The sequence below is a fragment of the Mastigoproctus giganteus genome, chromosome 12 (genome assembly GCF_048544385.1).
Source record: "Mastigoproctus giganteus isolate SK-2022 chromosome 12, ASM4854438v1, whole genome shotgun sequence".
In the NCBI taxonomy this organism is placed as follows: domain Eukaryota; kingdom Metazoa; phylum Arthropoda; class Arachnida; order Uropygi; family Thelyphonidae; genus Mastigoproctus; species Mastigoproctus giganteus.
In genome coordinates, this window is record NC_143586.1 from 55239112 (window position 1) to 55260514 (window position 21403).

Consider the following 21403-nt stretch of genomic DNA (forward strand, 5'->3'; position numbering starts at 1 on the left):
TTCATCCCCCTTCGAGGCAGTGGTTCTTGGACGGGATGAGCGGTTCTGCCTGGCACGCTCCCAAGCCATTTCCGCTTCCAGCACACATGGGGAGAGCGCTGCCCATGCTCCTGTGGAACCACGTGCTGAGAACCGTGAGCCTGCTGATATATAAGGATGTGACGTACAATAAGCCTCACTGTTGAAAAAGGAAGCGGATGCCTCTGAAAGCTACAGTATTTTAGCGCTTTTATCATCCTGTGTTTCATCTACATTGTTTTACTGTTGAAAAAGGAAGCGGATGCCTCTGAAAGCTACGGTATTTTAGCGCTTTTATCATCCTGTGTTTCATCTACATTGTTTTGTTGTAAATAATTCTTTACAGTTTAAATTCATATTATATTGTACAGTCAGTTTTTATTGGTATTTTATTTTATTTTATTTTATTTACAACATTATTTTAATAAACATAACACTATTTTTAACATCGGTTGGTGTATTATGAATATGAATATTCCCAACCTCAGAGGCCTATTTGAAGATTTATAAACTGTTATTTGTTAATTACTCTGACAGTAAATTGTATTTTACTTTGATCATTTTTGGGTTTACTTTTAAAATGAACTCCCTGTATAATTTTTTAATTATACAAAGAAAGTTGGGGAAATGAAATGTAAGGCTACCATCACCAAGAAACTTGTGGATAGAGAATTTAAAAGAGTGCAAAGCAAGCTGTGAGGTATGTAATGCTTTATACGGAAGATTAAGAGATACAAAAAGAGCTATGTAGTCTGGATAAAAATAGAGAACAGGAACACCGAATAAACAGAATATAAAGGATAAATGAAGTAATTCCAAGGATTGTTAAACATGTATTATCTAAGAAATGCTGTTGAGAATGTTGCGCCAAATATTTACTTCATTGAGAAAGTTTCTTCTGGAAAGGTGAAATTCGCTTTAGATAAGATGAAAAGTGGAAGGCATTGGGCCCCATTTGTGTTCTGATAGAACACAAATGGGCTTTAGGCTAAAATCTATAATGAGTTTTAGACTAACATGTGTCATGCCAGGGCAATTGATGATAATGAAAATTGGTTGCTACCAAAACCATGACCACCATATTGTCAGTAGTTGTGTTGTAGTCGCTTAGATACAAAAGAGTTTTTTATCAGAACCTGTAGTCAATAAAAGAAAGGATTTAGTGAAATAGTTTGAAAATCTGTTCAGTTGCTGGTAAGACTGGAAATGAGAAGCCAGCTATTAGTGGGGATTTTTTGGCTATTAGAGGGTCTCCCATCTTGACTGTTCAGATTCACAGGAGTCCTTGAAAAGGGCTCCTATGAATGTCTCAGAATGAAGGCAGGTAAAGACACATCTACTGGTAGATAAATACTTTTAAAAATAGAGACAGCTCATATAAAAGAGGTGAAGAATAAGTTCTTAAGTCTTTCTGTAGTTAGCAGTTAAGATTTCATGAAATTGAAATAGCATTTAATTTGTAATTTTGGGGAATTTTAAATTATGTTAGAAACTACATACATTTTGGAGTATACTTGGATTCCTTTTTTGGTAAATAAAATACAGGCAGTTCTCGCTTTATGAGTTCTCGAGTTTACGAGTTTTTTTTTCAAAGTATCAAGTATCAACAAATTATGAACATTAATTGCAAAAAATGAATGTTAAACATTCATAAATACTGCATTTCAAATTTATTTATTTATTGCGAAGCAATGTTGTGCCGCATGGGGGCGCACACCGTGTGGGTTGTTGTGAGCCCACACATGAGCATTGTGCTAATTGAATAAGCCTTCCCGAGTGAAATAAGCCTCATCCGTGAACAAAACATAGGCTGGAAAATTCAAGTCTTGAACACTTTCTTGAAGAAACCACTGCACAAACGCCACACATGCAGGATGATCTTGGGGAGCAGTAACTGAACCCTTTGGAGATGAAAGGGGTGTAAAGAATCGTCGTGCCAGACATGCTGTACACTGCAACGAGACACTCCTAAGGCAGAGGCAACGGCACGTGTGCTGGTAGTAGGATTATTCTGGATGGCAACAACACACTTTCTTCCATGGCAGGAGTTCGCATCGAACGTGGTCTGCCCGCACTACTCCTGTTACCTCTAAATGACCCATAATCGCACAAATTTTGATGCACATGCGCAAACAAACGGTGGTCCGGTACATGTCTGTCTGGGAAGCGTTCTCCATAAATTTGTTGAGCGGCTCGTCCATTGTCCTTTGCTAATCCATACACTAGGTGCCTGTCTGCCAGCTCACAGTTCGTATATCGATGCATGCTCTTCGTGCAGCGACTACTGCTTCAGTGAGTAAACCAGAAATTTTCCCTCTCGCAAACTGATGAACAGCGCCGTCTACCGACTTATGGTGACGTTTCCGGTTATGGGTTCCTATGCGATTCACATTCCTTTAGATGTTACCTACCTCCCCTAAACGTTTGTACCAATATTTTTGAGACACCTTGTATTTCAACATATATGCTCACCCAATCACTAGGCATGTATCTCTATATCTATATCTGATTTATTATTTTTTTTTTTAATTTCCCCTATCTTTTATATAACTTAAAATTTTTATATAACTTAAAATAACCACTTATGTGGGGGTGCTTCATCACGATGTTTTAAATGGGAATTAATTCCTTTTTAATTCTTCATTCAAACTAAATAACTGGAAGTATAAACAAAGCATTGCTAAAATATACATCTTAAGAATTGCCTATTCAATCTACAAGAGGTTAATTGTTTAACTGCAGTATACTCTAAAATCTGGTACTCCTGGGGTTTGAGAAGTATCAGATTTTAAAAATTTTCTGGATTTTAGAGAGCTATACTTAGTGATTGAGCAGTTTTGGAGAAGCTCATTTCAGTAAATATTTAGATCTAACAACTAAACTTATGTATTTAAAAATTTATAATGACTAAAAGAAAGTACCAGTGGTTAAAATGTAAATAACAGTCCAGTTTGTTAAATGTGACAAAATTTCAATAAACATAGTCACAGCAAATGCTGTTATGTACTGCAATGTCAATCTTAAATGTATGCCTAGCATACAATCAGACAAAATATCAATGAATGCTTCAGAGAAAAAATACCTTCACATTGGAGAATTAGAGGGAAAAAATAACCATTCTTCTTAAGCAGTAATTATAATCAATAATTATTATGATATTTTGATTTTATTAATGCACTGCGAAGAAATTGTCAATTTCTCATTCTTAATAACAAGGATCATTAAGTTTTATTTTTACCACTATTATAACAAAAGCAGAGAGAAAATTAACAGGTAGTCAAAGTCACCCACTAGGCCTTCTCCATAGCATTAGTATGGAGTGAGAAACCAATTGAGTAACCTTGAGCCACCTATTGATTTGCCCCTACTTTAGCCACGCACCCGATAAGCTTTACGACTATTTATAATAGCAACAAAAAACTTTGGTTGCATGGAATTAAATCTATTATTTATGTACATTAATAATTTTCTGTTTATGGAAGAGATTAACCATAGATTTAAGGAATCATGTATTTTTCCATTTGTACCCACAGTAAGCAAGACCACAGAAAGGGTGCAAGAATATTTGCTGATGCTGTCGAGGCAGAGTTAGATAGGTCGGAAAACTGCTAGCTTGGGGGGATACATGGACTAATAGATTAACAGTAGCTGCTGGCAGAGGTGAAAGTGATTCTTGCACTGCTTCTATTGGAATGAGTAGCAGCCTGGAAAACAAGATGCAGGGTATTTCAGAGACTGCTGGGAGTCATTGCAGTACAAGTAAACACATGGGTTGTGTTAGGGTAGCTAAGAATAGGAACAGGTGCATGTATACTTGCTTGTACAACAATGCTAGGAGTTTGGTAAATAAATTTGATGAATTTGAGGTATTGCTCAGAACATCAAAGGCAGATATTGTTGGGATATCAGAGACGTGGTGTCACACAGATATAAGGAATGCAGAACTGGAATTTGGGGACTACAATGTGTATAGGAAGAATAGACAAGATAGGAAGGGAGGAGGGGTTATACTATTAGTTAAGAAACACACAAAATCCAAGGAAGTGAAGCCAGTCGACATCGTTTACTTGTATATTATTTACAAAAATATTGTTCAAAATTTGTATATATTTTAATTTAGTTTTACATTAAATGTTTAACGATTTTTCTTTCTTTCTTTTTTTTTTTTCTCTCTCAGACTTCTTGTTAGCGGACACTTCTCTCTAATGGACAAATTCTCGTTCCCCATGGCTGTCTGTTAAAGGGAAGTTTCAATGTACAGGAATTTTTCTTTCAGGGATAAGGAGGTGATTATCCCCTTGTATAAGGCAATGGTCAGGTCACACCTTGAGTACTGTATACAGGTCTAAAAAAATCCTCATTTTAAGAAAGATGTAGAGCTGTTGGTACGAGTACAGAGAAGGGCAACAAGATTAGTGAATAGAACAAAGGGTTGCTCTTATGAAGAAAGGCTTAAGTTTTGCAAATCACAGTGTCTGGAGACTAGACACCTGTGAGGTGATCTGATTGAGATGTATAAGCTTTGAATGGTTTGAGCATGCTCAGTGCTGATGAGATTCTTCCTCTTGCTCAGAATAATCGCCTGAGAGGGCATAAATTCAAATTGAGGAAAGACGGTTGTAGGATAGATGTGTGGAAGTTTGCCTTTAGCCAGCGGGTGGTTGATTGCTGGAACAAACTTCCATCTGTCATTGTAGAAGTTGATAGATTAAATAGATTCAAGGCAGAACTTGACAAACATTTGGAGCGAGTGGATTTGTGAAATAAGGGGTTTTTTTTTTTTTTTTTTTTGGCTGATGCTATATAAGCTTGTTTCTTGCATCATGTGCCTTTGCTAATGCTATTTCCAAGCATTTTCACTCTCTTTGCTCTCAACTTTTCTCAAGTGATACCAAACTGTTCAGTAACTCATGCAAGTGTGCTGTATGACTAGCCCCATAGCTGTAATTTATAGTTTGCACTAAGTTATGAGGTTTTCTGGATAAAAAAATAACACTAAAAGAAGGAAATTCAAAATTATAATATAGCTAAATTTGTTAAATGTGAAAAAACTAAATTTCTCTGAGGCCATTTAACTGGCTATTTCTCTGGACTCAGAGAAGTTATGAGATCTTTGCAGGACTAGTTTATCCTTTCATCTGTTTTTGCAGTCATCAAGATTTAAACTGCGTGGATAATGCAATGGTCTTAATTATCACAGCAGAATACCTTGCCTTTGTAATGAATTTCCCTGGTATTGTTTTCAAATAGATAGTCTTACAAACAAGATTAATTGGCCATTTGTTTAAAAGATGACATGGCCATGAAAGTCTGTTTCAAGGCTAACCAGTCCCTTGTCAACCACAGGTGGCCTCTAATGGCAACACTTAGACAAAACAGATAGCTTTAGTTATATTACCACTTTGAAAACTGATTTTGTGTATCACATAACAGCTTATATTGAAGAACTTCTTTATAACTGTTTTGTCTGCTATTTGTAAACTGTTCTGTCAGGTTTGTTGCTATGAGAATCAAGGCCATTGTATTATGTATGCATTTTAAATCCTGCCACAAAAAAAGAAGGTAAAGAATATCCCTGTAAGCATCTCACGAAGAGAGAAAATCACCCTTTTTTTGCATGGATTCTTAAATTTAAATGTGATCATTGATAAAAGTTCTATAATACTTTTTAAATTATTTCTGGATTGTAAAATGCTATTTTTTTCTCCTAAAATATGCTGAATTGTAAAGTGCCAGATTTTATGGAATTTACTGTATATTTTGCATGTAGTATATAAAAAATAATTTTTTCCCCTAGCTGCATTTATACGTGAAATTTTCTCGTAAAGAAAAGTGGAAGCCCATTTATGAGTACAGGTAAATAGATAAGTCAAAAGTAAATAATTTATGTATCCTTTTACAATAATAATTTATTACAATTTTACATTGGAACCTTTTTGATAGGCCTCAGTACATTTTCAAATATTGAAATTATATTTTTTAAGATTTTACATATAAATAGTGTGAAAGTCCACTATAAGAGCTAAGAAATACATATTATAATTAATGGCTATTTCTCTTATGATATTCTAAGAAATATCACTATAAAAACTTAATCATTATAATTATTCTTATTATAGCCAAATTACAGAGAAGAGTGTATAAGTGCCGAAGAAAACACAAATCTGTTGTATACTCATTAATAAAATTTTCTGTAATCAAACAATATTGTTACGAAATAATATTGTATAATTATAGAAAGGATTATAATTATAATGGATGGGCAGTAGAAGTGAATATACAATAGATTTGTGAGGAGAGCATTGAAATGGTAGTTGCTAATGGCTGCTGTTTTAAGTTGTCATAGTTTAATTTGTATTCATTTCGTTCTTATCTGTGCGGATTTTTGCGTGATTCTGTAGCAGTAAGAGCCATGCCTAATCTTCCAAACATATTTCCCAAGTTGTTTTTTTTTGTATACTCCAGAATGACACAATCAGAGGAATTTACAATATTGAAAGAATTCAAGAAACAGTACTGTATTTAGTAGTCACGGGCTTGAACTCCGGTCACTCAAAGCACGTGCTTATGTGCCCTCGTGCCTGATCACTCGACTACGTTTTTTCACTGTTGGACAACAGCAATTATCACTGTCCACATTACAACTGCATCATTTAACCTTTCTAATTATATAATTATGCTTTCATATGATAGAGAAAATCTGCTTTTTCTCAAAGCAAAATTCAGGCTTGAGCCAATATCTTTTAACAGACTTGAAGAACTACAATTTCTTGAAAAGCTCAGAAGAAAGTTCAGGCAGAAAGAGAACCCAAGTTAGCGTTGGTTTTACTCCCAAACTTGCATGGTACTCTGATGAATTTGAATAGCTTTGTAGTTTCAGAGAAGTTGCAATTCTGATCATATGCAGGTAAGAAGGCCATTTATGTCTTGAGTTCAAATGAAATATTACAGTTCCTCTTCCGAACAATGACTTAAGAATACTACCTACTCCACTTAAGGTCACCCCTCTCAGTGATTATACACTCAACCTAAATGACCTTCTTACTTACATTTAATCAGAGTTGCATCTCCTCTGAAACTATATATCATATATATTCACAAAATATCAAAGGTATCAGAAAAAAACTTGAATGGCTGTGTCAAATATTATCACTGGCTCTTGATTTTATTATCCTAATTGAAGCCTGGTTAAAAACCATGGAGTTGTTGTGGTCATTAGCTCTCAACTCTGATGCAAATTTTGGCTATGATGAAAAATTGTTTACTTGGTCCAACATAAGTTAGAAGAACTTAATTCTATCTCATATATTATTTTTGATTTTTCAACATGTAAAACATGCAAATTACCTGTAATGACACTGAAGACCATATGAACACAGTATAATCAAAAATAGTCAATGCACAAAGGAACCCCAAACAAGCAACCTTGAAAATTTCATTCAATCAATATGCATTACACCTGATTCATATATTCACTCACTCATTCGAGTATGCATTGCATATTATTCTGATGTATGTGTTTTATTAATATCCTAGTTTTCAAGAGAGAGAGAGAGAGAGAGAGAGAGAGAGAGAGAAAAAATAGTGAATTTATGAATCAGTTGTGATATTGACTGAATGAAATTTGAAATTTTTGGGATTGGTTGGTTGTACAATAGGTCTATGTTTGGTACTTCTTGATTTCCCATTTCAGGTAAAATTGAATGTGATGATTCCTTAATGAAAGTTTTACAGATTTTATCTAGTTGTTTTTTATTTGGATATACAGCTCCCATCAAAATTATTGACAAATGCCATATTCTGGCACTGGTAATATTAGTAAGACTGTGTTAAATATTTATATTTAGCACATGAACACAGCATTGACAAAATTTTTATCATAAAAAATTTTAAGAAAATTCATAAAAGATGTAATTACTTAAAATATTACGAAAGTCAGCAAAATTTTTTGCTAAATTAAAAAAAAAATGCTATTTATTAAATGAATTTGGGTTCCTTAGAAAAGTACTGCTTTTGAGTAAATTATTGAGTATTTTGCTACTACTGAGCAAATGATATTTTCTCATTATTTTAGTCTCTAACTTGCTGACTCCAACAAAAAAGAATGTGTAATTTTTGAAAATCTAATGATGATCTGAAAATGCAAATTATTAAATACAAGAAAACAAAATTCTTATGTAGTCCTATTTCTTGTATCTAGTGAGATGGTGAAGTTGATACAATATTGTAAGCAAAGACATGTACTTCTAGTGCCAGCAGTAGATGCAGAAAGAAATACTACAATAGATGATATTAATCATTTGTATCCATCCATAGAAGAATTTATTACACTCTTTGCCTCTCCACAGTAAGTGTATTATTTTCACTTTAATTTGAGTGCATAGTTGAATATGGTAGTATATTCACAAATCATAACTGTTTCTCAAAACGTTTAATCTATATAAGCCATTCAAGCTTTTCCCTAGCATTCTATTTTAAAACAAGTGTCTTCAATTTAGTTATCTATAGGCATGATCAGCCCAAATGGACTAAGGAATAATTGGAATTTATTTTTTTTAAATTCCAGTTGTTTATTGGAATTTATTGATTTGTATATTTAGTCATTTATATTGTTTTCCACTTGGCTCCAAAATAATGATTCTGCGTTATCCTTTAATTAATGATTAAAAAGATTAAATTTTTTTTTATCTTTCTAAATATAGACCAACTTTTACCACACTAGTTTCTGAAGCAATTTTTATATCTTTCACAGAGTAATTAAATGTGTGTGCCTGCCCAATATAGCACCAGCACCTTTGAAACTATTTGAGTAAAGGGTGGCATCTTACTTGGTGGATGCCAACATCAATATGAATTTTCAAATTATGTGTTTGTTTAGGAGTCAAGGTTACTTGCTTTTTCTCTTCCACTAATTAAATAAACATCTGCAATCTCACATAAGTTGTTTTTAAATGATATGTTATTGTTTTTGCATAAATAAATGCAAGAACATGAAACATAGTATTCACTGATGATGTGTACTAATCTGCAGGAAGCAAGGTATGTGTTTCAAATTTGGTGTGCTGTGAAGTGCACCAAATATGAAAAAAATAACTTTATTAACAGTGTTTTCAACTGGAAAATGAATGAGAATAATAGTCTCATATTTATATTTTATGTATAAAATTTTTTTTTCAATTTTCAGAATAATTTATTTTTTTTTAAATAAAAGATATAAAAAAACAGCATTTTAAAAATATTTAATGTTTTATTAAAAAATAAAATGTCACATACAATAATTATTGCAATCTGTTCAGAAAAGGTGAAATATTGTTATTTTCCAAGTAGAATTCAAAGAACTTTGAAGAACTTTTGTTCTTTGAATTGGAACGAATGGAGGGGTGAAATGGCTTTTTTTTTTTTTTTTTTTTTTTTTGGCTGATGCTGCATAAGCTTGCTTTCTTGCATCATATGCTTCTACTAATGCTAATGCTAACTCAAAACTTTTCTAGAAATTAAAAAGAAATTTGTGTCTGTCAGGTGCAGTGCCACTGTGTTTGCTACATTTTGGGATGCCCTGTCATTGGTTAGTGTTATTTTGGCTGAATAACCAATTTGTTTCATAAATGAAGTTAGACCAGTTCCAAATGCTTCACTTAAATTGAGTGTCCTCAGACCTGAACATTACACATCACTGTTGTTTAACTTACTGTGAAAACAGTGGTTGCCTGTAGTGATATGAGTATTCTTGAGAGTATTAAGAATTTTTTAAAGTAAATACACTCTTTTATTTATTTATGTAATAGATTTATATGGATATAATTTAACTTTCTGGAAAGTTTTACAGCTTTTTATTATGAAATGAAATATTTTGGAACATTCTTGAAATTTTTAGAATTCAATGGAACATCCTCTAATGCTCTAGAACTTTTTTTAGAATGGAATGTTCTAGACTTATTTAGAATGTAATGAAATGCTCTAGAAAGTTTTCAGAACAGTTAAACAGTGTCTTTCAGAACAAGACAATGTTCCAGAATGAATGTAGATTATATTAATATGTGAGCTCATCAACTCATTCTATCAGTAATGATAGAATGAACTGATGATTATGATTATTCTATTCCACATCAGTAACTCTAGATTAGAGATATTGAGGGACTCCTTCAAAAGAACATTGGCACTCATGAACAAGTTTGATTTGGATATGGCTGTGAACAAGAAACAGTTTCACAGAACTATTTGGAGTAGGTTGACTGATTGAGAGATGAGTTCTGGGCTAAAGATGTCCTCATTAATTCGTGTGTGCGTGCGATGTCTCCTGCAGCAACCTGCTCTCTTCGATTTTTCATGGTGCTGGACTTGACGTCATGAATATCTTTTTTATTTCCGTGAATTGGGCTTTTCCCGTTTGAATGAACTCTCATTGTACAAAGTGTATTATTCTACTATTTATTTTTATGTTTTGTACAATCTTTTTTCCTTTATCTTTTTTTCTACTCTGTTATACACTTTAACTGGGCGCATGCCTGTTGTGTATATTATATGTTAAAAAATATGAGTTAACAGTAACACAGAGTAAAACTATTTCTATTAGATTAGTTTTCTGAGGTAACCTCTAATAGAAATATAGAAAATACTTCTCAAAAAAAACTATGAACTCAGGAGTAATATATGCAATTATTTTTCTGCACCAAAAATAATGATTAAGTCATTTATCATTGCAAGTATTGTGAGGCAGGGTATGTTGAAAGTGCTAGAAGGATGGTTAGCCAATTAAAAAATATTCAAGAACTACATTCATAAAGAAACAAGTGGATTCTATTTCAACTTTATTTTCATCCAAGTCCAAAAGTGCCTCTGAGGGTTGCATAAAGATTAACACTCTCTCTCACTTAATGGCAGCTGTAAATGCTCTGATAGAAAGAATAGAAAACCCAACTGCTGAGAAAACAAGAATCACTCACTACTTACTTCTCCACTCCACTATGTGCTGAATGTACAATGAGCATATCTGATGGTCAACAGACTTTCTATTGTAAGTTCATATGATTCATTTACTTCCAAGCAGTCAAAAGTCCACCAGCCAGAACACAGAATATGCTTGTTCATATGTTGAACAGATATTAGAGAAACAAGTAGCCAATGAATTTTCAAACGCTTTAACGTTAATTAATATTTAACTTGAACTTAAATATAATCATATTAAGAAAACCAGTTCATTATCTAGCAGCACTACTTGAAGGACAAATTTGCAAGTTTTGTGCTACCTGATGGGGTAGGTGAATCTTAAGAATGTCCAGTTTTTGGACATTCAGAATTTCAAACATTGTACCCATGTTTAATTTACAGGACTATAGTGGAATATATTAGCAGAAAATAAAATTTCAAGTTGGTGTATATATTTCGTCTAAGTTGAAATATATTTTTAAGCCCAATTTCTCTGCATGTGTGTGAATTCTAATTTCTGCTGTTAGGTGGCACAAGCACAACTACTAAAACATATCAAAAAACATCAATTTCTATTCTGCTTTGTAGTACTAAAACCAGGACTGGTTCTGTAATATTCTGAACCTATTATTCCATAGCACTTTGTGTAATAATGATCTTATATCACTATTTCAAAATGAATAATGATAAAATATAAGTTGATTCACTAAGTTTATTTTGTGCTAATTAGTACAAGATTGTCTTATCATGTAAGTTTTTCTGGAAAAAATACTACTAAAATGTAAATTAGTAGTTATTATTTGGCTCATTTAATTTCGAGTTTTTTGTGACAATTTGATATGTACTTTTTATTCACTTTTTATACCTGTTTATGATGTCGTAATAGAATATGATGTTGTAATAGAATCATAATAACTACAATTATGAAACTGAAGAAGCAATAAGTAGTTTTTAGTGATTAATTGATACTTTGGACTTCAGAACTGGTTTGCTTAATTTCCTTTAATACACTGAGATTTGTTTTATTTTATTGAAATAATACAGTGAAATTCATTTAATTTTTAGAACAATGCACATAGGACCTCACTTGAGTAAAATTATGTCAGAGAGTAAAGAAGTTGGTATTCAAAAATTGTGGAGGTTGCTACTTCCATCTCATCATGTGACATTATATTTATCTTCACAAAATTTACATCACATAACTCCTGTTTTTCACCATTGGCCTCTGAATACAATATTTGTAGAATATGGTTTTCAGGTATGTTGTAATAAATTTAATGCAATGTTGAAACATGCTGTTTGATTTTAATAATTTAATAGTTGCATCAGCAATTTTGATTATTAATTTTATTAGGTTCATTTTATTTTTTATGTTTCATTATATTTAGGCACATTAGCATATACAGTCAAAGCTCTTTATAGCGACCCTCCTGACTTCCAAATTTAATGTCCTATGTAGTTAGTTCTGGCTAATTTCTCATTAACTTAATGGTATTTTATATTCATTATAATGACATTGAAAACAAAAGGATTTCCTTATAACTACCATAAATTTCTACCTCTTAATCTGAATTTTTACTTGTTTATTACAATATTTGCATTTAAAAATGACAGAATGCTTCAAATATATTGAAGTAACTGAGGAGCTTGCAGCCAGACTGTGAGAAATTATTTGTTAAGATTTCCCATGCTCTTTTCTCGCAGTGCTTTAATGAAATGAACATCGGTTAGAAGTTCATTTCATTAGTTCAAGTGTATGTTTACTGCTATGGCTCCAAAAATGTGGATAGCTTTGCCAATTGCAGATAAAATTAGGATTTTGCAAGCTGTAGATAATGGTGTGAAATCTAAGGCTGACATTGCCAAACAGTTTGGCATTCCTAAGAGTATTCTGTTCACTATTCCGAAAGATTGGAAAAAGTTTGAAAGTTTTGAGAAATCTGCTACACTGGGTAGGATTTGAGCATGAAAAGCGAAGTATCCAGACCTTCAAAAAGTAATTTTTAAATGGCTAATGATGACACGTGCAAAAAACGTTCCCATAGGTAATCTTTTAAAAGCTAAGGCTGAATCGTGTGTGCATCGAATGGATATTGAAGAATTTAAAAGTTCAGATGGATGGTTCCAGAAATTTGAGACTCATCATAGCCTGTCTTTCAAAAAAGTGTGCGGCAAAAGTGCAGCCGTGAACATTGACGCTACAAATGAATGGAAGGAAAATTGTTTAAAAATGTTTTGTTGACATTCGACCACAATGACACCTTCAATGCCAATGAAGCTGGACTCTTTTTTTTTTTTAAATTGCTACCAGATAAAACATTTAAAGGCAAGAAATGTAGTGGCGGAATAAAGGCCAAACAACGGTAATCCGTTGTTTGGCCTTTATTCCGCCTGCTAGCAGCAAACATGTCTGGCACAGACAAACTCCCTCTTTTAATCATTGGGAAATCCCAGAAGCCTCAATGCTTTAAAGGCTTGAAGACATTACCGAATATGTATCGAGCAAACCAAAAAGTATGGATGACATCACAAATCTACGAAGAATAGATCAGGGACTTAGATCGCAGGACAAGTGAGTAGAATAGAAAAATTTTGCTTTTTGTGGATAACTGCACCCCTCAGTGTCAAGTAAATGACCTAAGACCGATGTAATTTAGAGTAGGAAGTGAGAAAATAAGTTTGAAAATTATAAGAGTAACTTATGAATCTGATCTTGACTGCTGGTTGGCAGAAGGCTGTGTAGTTGGGGCCTGTATTTGATAGTCTTGTTGGAAATTCTTGGAGCCTTGTCAAAAGTGTCTTCAAGGTTTGTGTAAGATTTTCATATGAAATAAATTGAAGTAAGCTGTACTGTGAAGGAGTCCCCCTTGCTTTTTTCTTTATTGATCATGGATACTCTGAAGCATTTGATAAAGTAAGCTTCTCATTCGCACATCTCTATCATATCAAGCCTTTTCCTGCTGTTTGCAAAAAGTAATTACTGAGAGCAGAGAAAATTGATGAATGCCTTAGCATATACAATAGAAGCCCTCTTTCGTAATGTAATTAAGACTGGTGGTTGGTTAATTGAAGGTCAGTTCAAGTGAGAAATCATAAAATGTATAAATATGCACATTAAGAATTTTATTTTTTATTTAAAATATAAACATATACATTCATTTACATAAAACCAGTAAAATTTTATGCAAAAATGATGAAATGTGATGTTTTGTAGCAAAGTCCAACTTTTTTTATAAACATCACATTATTGACTGATGAATCAGGTTCAGTATAAAATTGTAATATCTAGAGCATTTTTGGCTGCTGTATAACAAAGTTTTGTCCCTGGATTTAATTTTATCTTTTCTTCATATTTAGATCCATCTGATTTTGTCATGGTTGTGTATGATTTCTGCATTGTTCATAATTTCTGCTGCAAATCTTTGTAACCTTAAATTTGTCTGATATCAGTTAATAAACTATATTTTTCATTATCTTCTTGTAATTCAGGGTTTTCATTAGCATTGTCAGTTCAGCCAGAGTTTTCTTCATGATTTGGTAAATGTTTTACTGGGAATTTTGTTCTGTGTTTAGTGCTATATTGTAAATACATCTTTGATGTTGACTTTTAATGATTCTAAAAGACCTATAAAAAAAAACTTTTGCCTATGTCATTTCTTTAGATATTTTAGAAAACCATGATCTATAGGCCAAATCAAAGATGTTACATTCAGTGATAAATTTATAGCCTTCATTATCTCTTTCTTCAATTTTCTTCAAATTAAACAAAGTTCCTCATAACTGAGATGTGAAGGAGTGTTTTATAGAAAGAGAATAGCCTTTTGAGGTAAGTTTGTTTTCTTAAAGTGTTTCTTTACAGAAGATACAAATTCATGAATAACCATTCTTTCAATGATGCCGAGTCCATCCATGGTAATTTTTGTGAGTGCTAAATATTGGTGAAGTAAATTGGTAAAGATGGACAATTTATATTTTAAATATTTCTAGGATTAGTTGATTTACCAACAAAAAAAAGCAGAAATTTGAAGTTACAGTTGCATTTCTGCTGATTTTCTGTTTGGAATTTTTGTATTCTGGTGCTGCAGGCTCCACTTTTTTTGTCATTGGTTTTGTAGGTAATGCTTATAATTTAGATTAATTTAAAATTTTTACCATATTGTAGAGTTATTCTCTAATCAGTATTACTCTGGCAATAAATGACCTTAAATTTGTAAATTTTTGCAGGCTGCTCAGTGGATAATCTCTCCCCACTAATACTCAGTTAATGAGTATTGTGACATTTTTTCTAGATCTGCTTGCTGCAAAACTTCCTGTGTCATCAGCTTTTGCAGTATGACGGAATTCTTTCCTTTGATGCTACAGACAGAACTAGATGCCATTTTCATGTTGATCAGAAAATCAAGATGTATTCATTCCATACGTTTTAGTCATTCCCTCTGATTTTTTATTTAAATTTAAGGAGCTGAAGTTCCCAGATCATACAGAACCTGATGATGTAATTGCCTGAGTCTGATGGTATTTACCATCATCAGATTTCATATTCACATTCCATCAGCCTGACAATTGTGCCTGTCCCACATCAGCAGGAAGTTTATGTAATATCCAGTTGAGGGTTATTGAGAACTCTTCAGATTAATAAATTTTAGTAAAAGTTTCCATTGCCATTATACAATGCAGTAAAATTTCAAGCTCTTCTGCTGCATTTATATGTACGATATTATGTACTTTTTCATAACATTCTGACAACTATAGCAGTAAACTGCCAGAATGTTATGAAGAAGTGCTTCTTTGAGTTTAATGGATAATCAGATTTAGTAGACAGACCTTGTCCCTATACCAAGTCTGTTAAAGCAAGGTTGTATTGCACAATTAAAATTTTAATATCTGGAAATGTTTTAAAAATATTTTTAAACAGTGATATAGTTTTCTTTCATTTGCTATATATATATTTTTTTTTCTAAAGGCTGACCATAACTATGATGGAGCTTGCAGAGCACTTTCCTATTCAGGGTAAGTGATTAATTATAGCACATGACACTGTTAAACAGTATATTTTTTTCTGGTAAAGTTGGACTTTATTTTTTTAATGCAGTTTTTCTCACTGTAAAAATGACTTCAAAATATTACTACCATGTCAGATTTTGGAAATTTTCATTATTTTATGTTAATAGCTGTTACTTTGTGATAGTAGAAATTAAATTGCAATTGCACATGAAAATTTAATTTTCCTGAAGACTGGCAATACCTAATAGTCTTAAATCATTAAGGGTTATTAATGACTCTATGCAATATGTATGACACATTGTGATATACCCTAAAGTGATCTGACCAGTTGGGTTACATTATAACATAAATATTGCTATGCTGCAAAGGGACACAGTACCACATTGGATTCTACACTTGAAATTAATGATTTGTATATAATATATAACTTGAAGTCAGTTATTTTTGTGTGTTTTTATAATTCATCATGTGAGAATAAAATATTTATTGTGTTAAAACTTAAATATTGTGTCAGTATTTTAATAAACCCAACAACTTCTGTTCTGTTTGTGGTAAGTAATTTAACAGTACAAAAAATCAATTTCTTTTATAAACAAGAAAACTTATGATCTGTATTTTGCAGACAAAATACAGATCAAAAAACTCCTTGTCTACATTATTGACTCTCTTTGCCAGGAATTTCATATATTTATCTTTCACCTGTCTTACCCATTCAGTGGTTTTGTTATAGATATGTTTATAATGGTGCCTTGTTATAGTCTGTAACTCTACCACGATTTTTGTCTTTTCCTAAAGTCACTAATACATTCATTCACTGGAATGAATGTATTAGTGACTTCCAGGATAAATCCCTTAAACACTTTTCATATGTTTGTCTTATAGCATATAGTTGTCTCTCTAATATATCAAGAAATACTTCACACTGCTATAGTCCTTACTCTTTTTGAAATTTAAAGTCTTTCCTTTTACCAAGATTTCTTGATTTCCTTTTACCAAGATTGCACCACCTATTTGTTACATTGTAGTTGCAACTCCCTCTTGGCACCTGAACTGTAATATCCTTGATACTGTCTGCATCCTTGGGGAGAATCAGTTCAAGAACATTTGAATCCCCTTGTTCTCTCTCTCACTCTGACATACTGCAATAAAGTCTTGCAGTTGGTTCAAAAATCTAATCCCACTTATAATGTCAATCCATGATTTCCTGTCAATGAGAGGTTAATTAAAGTTGTTCGTACCGAGACAATCACATTTGCTTTTGTCCAGTCAAGTTGCCTAAACGTATTTTTATCATATTCCTCAGAGTGTTTGGATTGTAACACACCACCACTATTATCTTTCGTCTACCACTTGTCATATCACATTACATGAACCCAACTTCCAATTAGACTTGATCAGATTCTTGAAACAATCTCGTTAATGCTAATTACAGATTATAAAAAAATCTTGTGTTGAGTGGTGAACAGATGTATCAAATCTAAACAAGTAGCCAAGTAGTAGATTGAAAGAAAATTTCCAATTGGAAATATAACTTATGTCACATGTATATCCAACCCCTATTAGATTCTGTGTGAGACCAATATTACAGTAAAATTAAGAAATGCAATACTATTTCAGTGCAGTTTATTGCAAAAATTGAAATAATTCCTTATACCAATGCTATTAAAATATTCAAGTAGCATTAATTTTTGCAATAACCTGTGTTGAAATAGCACCCGGTTTCTTAATTTTATTTAGCTTATGATAATATATTTTTTAAAAAAGTAACATTGTTGGCATTATGAATATGATCCTTTTTTTGTGTAGTACTAGTGGTGATATTGACTAGGAAAAAGAAAAAAGCTTAATGAGAAATGTTCATAGATGCTGTGTGATTACATACATTAAATTAAATTAAATATATTTACTTACTACATTACATTTTTAATACATTTGATTAAATACTGTCCAACACTAAATAATCATTATTTTACAAATAGCACTTGTTTTGCCCTTTCATGATTTAGTTTGGGTATGTGTATTATATGACTTCTATAGTCTATATGTTGTATTCCACATTGCACATGACTTGTGTTTATTATTATAAGTAGCCATTACATTCATATTAGTATATTTTTATTACATATAGATTATCTGCTTGTGTATGTGCAGGAACTGCATCATTTAGTAGGTGAGTTTGACTTACTTATTTTACTCAGCAATTTTCATTTACATATAGATGTTTTTAGCTGCAAATTGTTTGGTTCAATAGTTGCAGTAGTAATCAGTTTTCTTACACCACAAGCTCTAGTTACATGTGAAATTCCTATTTGATCATATTTATAAAATAGAACTTTTAATAGATTCATAAAAATAAATATAAAACTGCATCACATCAGCATTAGCATTAGTTGAGGCATATGATGTAAGAAAGCAAGCTTATACAGCATCAGCCAAAAAAAAAAAAAAAAAAAAACCCTTCCCATTTCACCTATGCGGTCATCCCAAATGTTTGTCTAGTTCAGCCTTAAATTTATTTAAGCTATCAAATTCCACAACAACAGATGGAAGTCCATTCCAGCAATCAACTACCCATTGGCTAAAGGCAAACTTCCACACATCTATTCTACAACTTTCTTTCCTCAATTTGAATCTGTGCCCTCTCAGTTTCTTAGTAGAGCAAGTAGAAGTAACCCGTCAGCATTGAGCCTGCTCAAACCATTCAAGGCCTTATAGATCTCAATCAGATCACCTCGCAGGCACCTAGTCTCCGGATGCGGCAACTTGCAGAATTAAGCCTTTCTTCATAAGCACAGCCCTTTGTTCCTCTCCGTTACCTTATACAAGAGGATAATCACCTCCTTATCCCTGCTAGAAAAATTCCCATATATCATTGATAAGACACCATGAGCTACTCTTGCAGCAACCTCTTCCTTAACTCAATATCCATTCACCTGTAAATATCTACTTCCTCTTTCTCAAATGCTATCTTAGCCATTCAATTCTAGTTCAAATTTCCTGGCTGCTTTTCCCAGTTAGCAGATTGTCAAGATATCCATATAAAAATATAATATTAATTCTTCCAAATTGTATTGTCATTTTTGAAGCCTTATAAATAAATCCTGAGCAAATCGCAAAAGCCCAGGAAATCTTGGATGAAGACAGGTAAATTACACTTTGTGAATTAGCTGTTAGAATGTCCATTTCATATGGTAGTGCTCACAATATTGTGAAATATCACCTGAAAATGTCACAAATCTGTGCCTGCTGGATTTCACAGTTTGACTCCAGAACAAAAACAGCAAAGAAATGCTTGATTGTTTTGAAACACGGTCAAAACTTAATTGTGTTTTTTGAGATAAAAGACATTCTTTTGTTACACATTTTGTGCCTCATGAAACAACATGAATAAGGAAGCATACTCTGAGGTTCTCAGAGTCGAACTTCGCCATGCCATTCATGAGAAATGTCAAGAACTTTCCGAAGTGAAGTGGTTTCTCCATCGAAACAATGCCAGGCCCCATAGGCTAATATTGTGCAGCCAGTGATCACTGCCATAGGTGCCGACTTTCTGTCACATCCAACCTTATTCACGGTACTTAGCCCCATGTGATTTCTTCCTGTTTCCATGTCTGAAAAGAGCTCTGAAAGGCAAGCATTTTGTGTCCAACAATGATGCTCGCAGAGCCACAACGGAAGCACTTTGCAGTTTTTAGAAAAATGGCTTACAAGAAGCATTTAATGTGTGGGACAATTGCGGGGAAAGTGTGTAAAGTTCAAGGGAGAGTATTTCAAGAAGGAGAAATCCACAGAAGATTCAGATGATGACAATTAAGATAAGATCTTGCACCAGTCTGCAAATTAAATGATTGCCCCCTTTAGATGGTTTCTTCTTCTCATGCTATTAGATGGCTGTACCAAAGTACAGCCATCTAATAGCATGTTAAATTTACAAGTTCATTGTTTCCAATAGCTAATATAATATCATTCAGCTATAATTTTGTAACAGCATGTGGATTCAAACATGTAACAAATATACCTGTTATAATCCTTTTATAATGTAAATATATATATATGGGTAATATATATATATATATGGATTGTATGCTGCATATAGATTTCAGTTACATAAGTTAATAAATTTTAATTTAATTTATGTATTTTTTTTTTTTTTGGCACCATATATAAAATATATGGTACCAAAAATTATGACTAATTGTAACACTGCTAGCTGAGTGTGAAAATGGAAGCAGAGAGTTGCAGTGCAGAGTTTTTTTCTTGTTATATAAAGAGAAGACAACCAAATGGAAAGGGCAGCAAAGCAGAAAATAGGTATTTTGCATATTTCTCATTGAAAGTCAACAAATATCATACACAGTTTAAAGATTTTATGCCTTGGCAACAGATGTAAGGAGCAGTAAACTTATGTATGAGTGCTGTTCTCAGTTCTGTTTCATTTTTCATTCAGAATGAAACCTAAAGAAGTTTGTTGTGTCGCATGTTACAAATTCATAGATCAAGTCCTATGCTACAAGCCTGAAGCATAATAATTATGCTTAGTTTGAAAATTTGCATCCTTATTTCCATAACAGACTTTTTAGATAGTTTCAGACTTTTCACTGGTGAATAAAGTGTAAATCATTGTCAAGGCAAAGTGGAATATTTCCCAATATGTTTTGTAAACTATAATATTTGAAAACTATTCTAATTAAGAAAGGAATGATTGTGAAATATACGCTGCTCCTTTTTGTAGTTCATTAAAACTGTGATTTGTCTGTATATATACAAAATTTATTAAAATTAAGAACCAATTTTTACCTTTCAGAAGGTTAATAAGTATAAAAGATGCACAATGCAAGGTTCATGGACAGAAAACAATATGCCCTTAGCCTCAAAGGAGTCAAAGAAAACTTTGATTTCACAGACTTCAGAACAATATGGAATACAGCTTAATATGCTGTATTGTCATATAACTAAGCAAAAACATATAAAAAGCAGTTGGGCAGATTTAAACATGTTTCTAATTCTGAAATCGGAATGTGACTGAGAGTATATGCTAAGTATCTGAATGATAAATTTTACAGCTTAGCAAAAGAGGCCTTAAAGAAACTTGCATTTAATATGACAGATTAAAATGGTATTGCGCCCACTTTCAAAAGAAAGCTGGTGATGCAAAAATGAGAGAAATGAAATTCAGATCTGTTATTTCACTCTTGGAGCCAATAAGAATTTCCCAGTGTTGTGCATTTAACTAGCATCATATTAATAATTTACATGATAACTTATGATCATATGAAAAGTGGTAGCTATTGGAACATCAGAATGATATTTATGCAGGGTAATGTCTTCTCTTTGCAAAAGCTGACAAAATTAAGTAAGCCAGCATGGAACCCACTTTAATAACATTGTTCCATTATATTCTGGAGAAACTTTTCACCTTATTCATTATTAACACCATGTAAGTTATTGAGCATGA

The 21403-nt window shown here is 32.6% G+C and overlaps 1 protein-coding gene across 3 annotated transcripts in view; it reads left to right on the forward strand.

Annotated features, from left to right (window-relative positions):
- The window catches only part of LOC150077077 (uncharacterized), a 134661-nt gene that overhangs the window by 96995 nt on the left and 16263 nt on the right, over positions 1–21403 (forward strand). For all 3 annotated transcript variants that reach the window (XR_016547674.1, XM_090386029.1, XM_090386030.1), the window contains exons 8-12: positions 5816–5874; positions 8219–8365; positions 12010–12202; positions 15908–15954; positions 18077–18118. Coding sequence is in view for 2 of the 3 variants with exons in the window: in XM_090386029.1 (XP_090242155.1) it covers positions 5816–5874; positions 8219–8365; positions 12010–12202; positions 15908–15954; positions 18077–18118 (488 nt within the window). In the remaining variant the exon portion in view is untranslated. The remainder of the gene's footprint in view (positions 1–5815; positions 5875–8218; positions 8366–12009; positions 12203–15907; positions 15955–18076; positions 18119–21403) is intronic.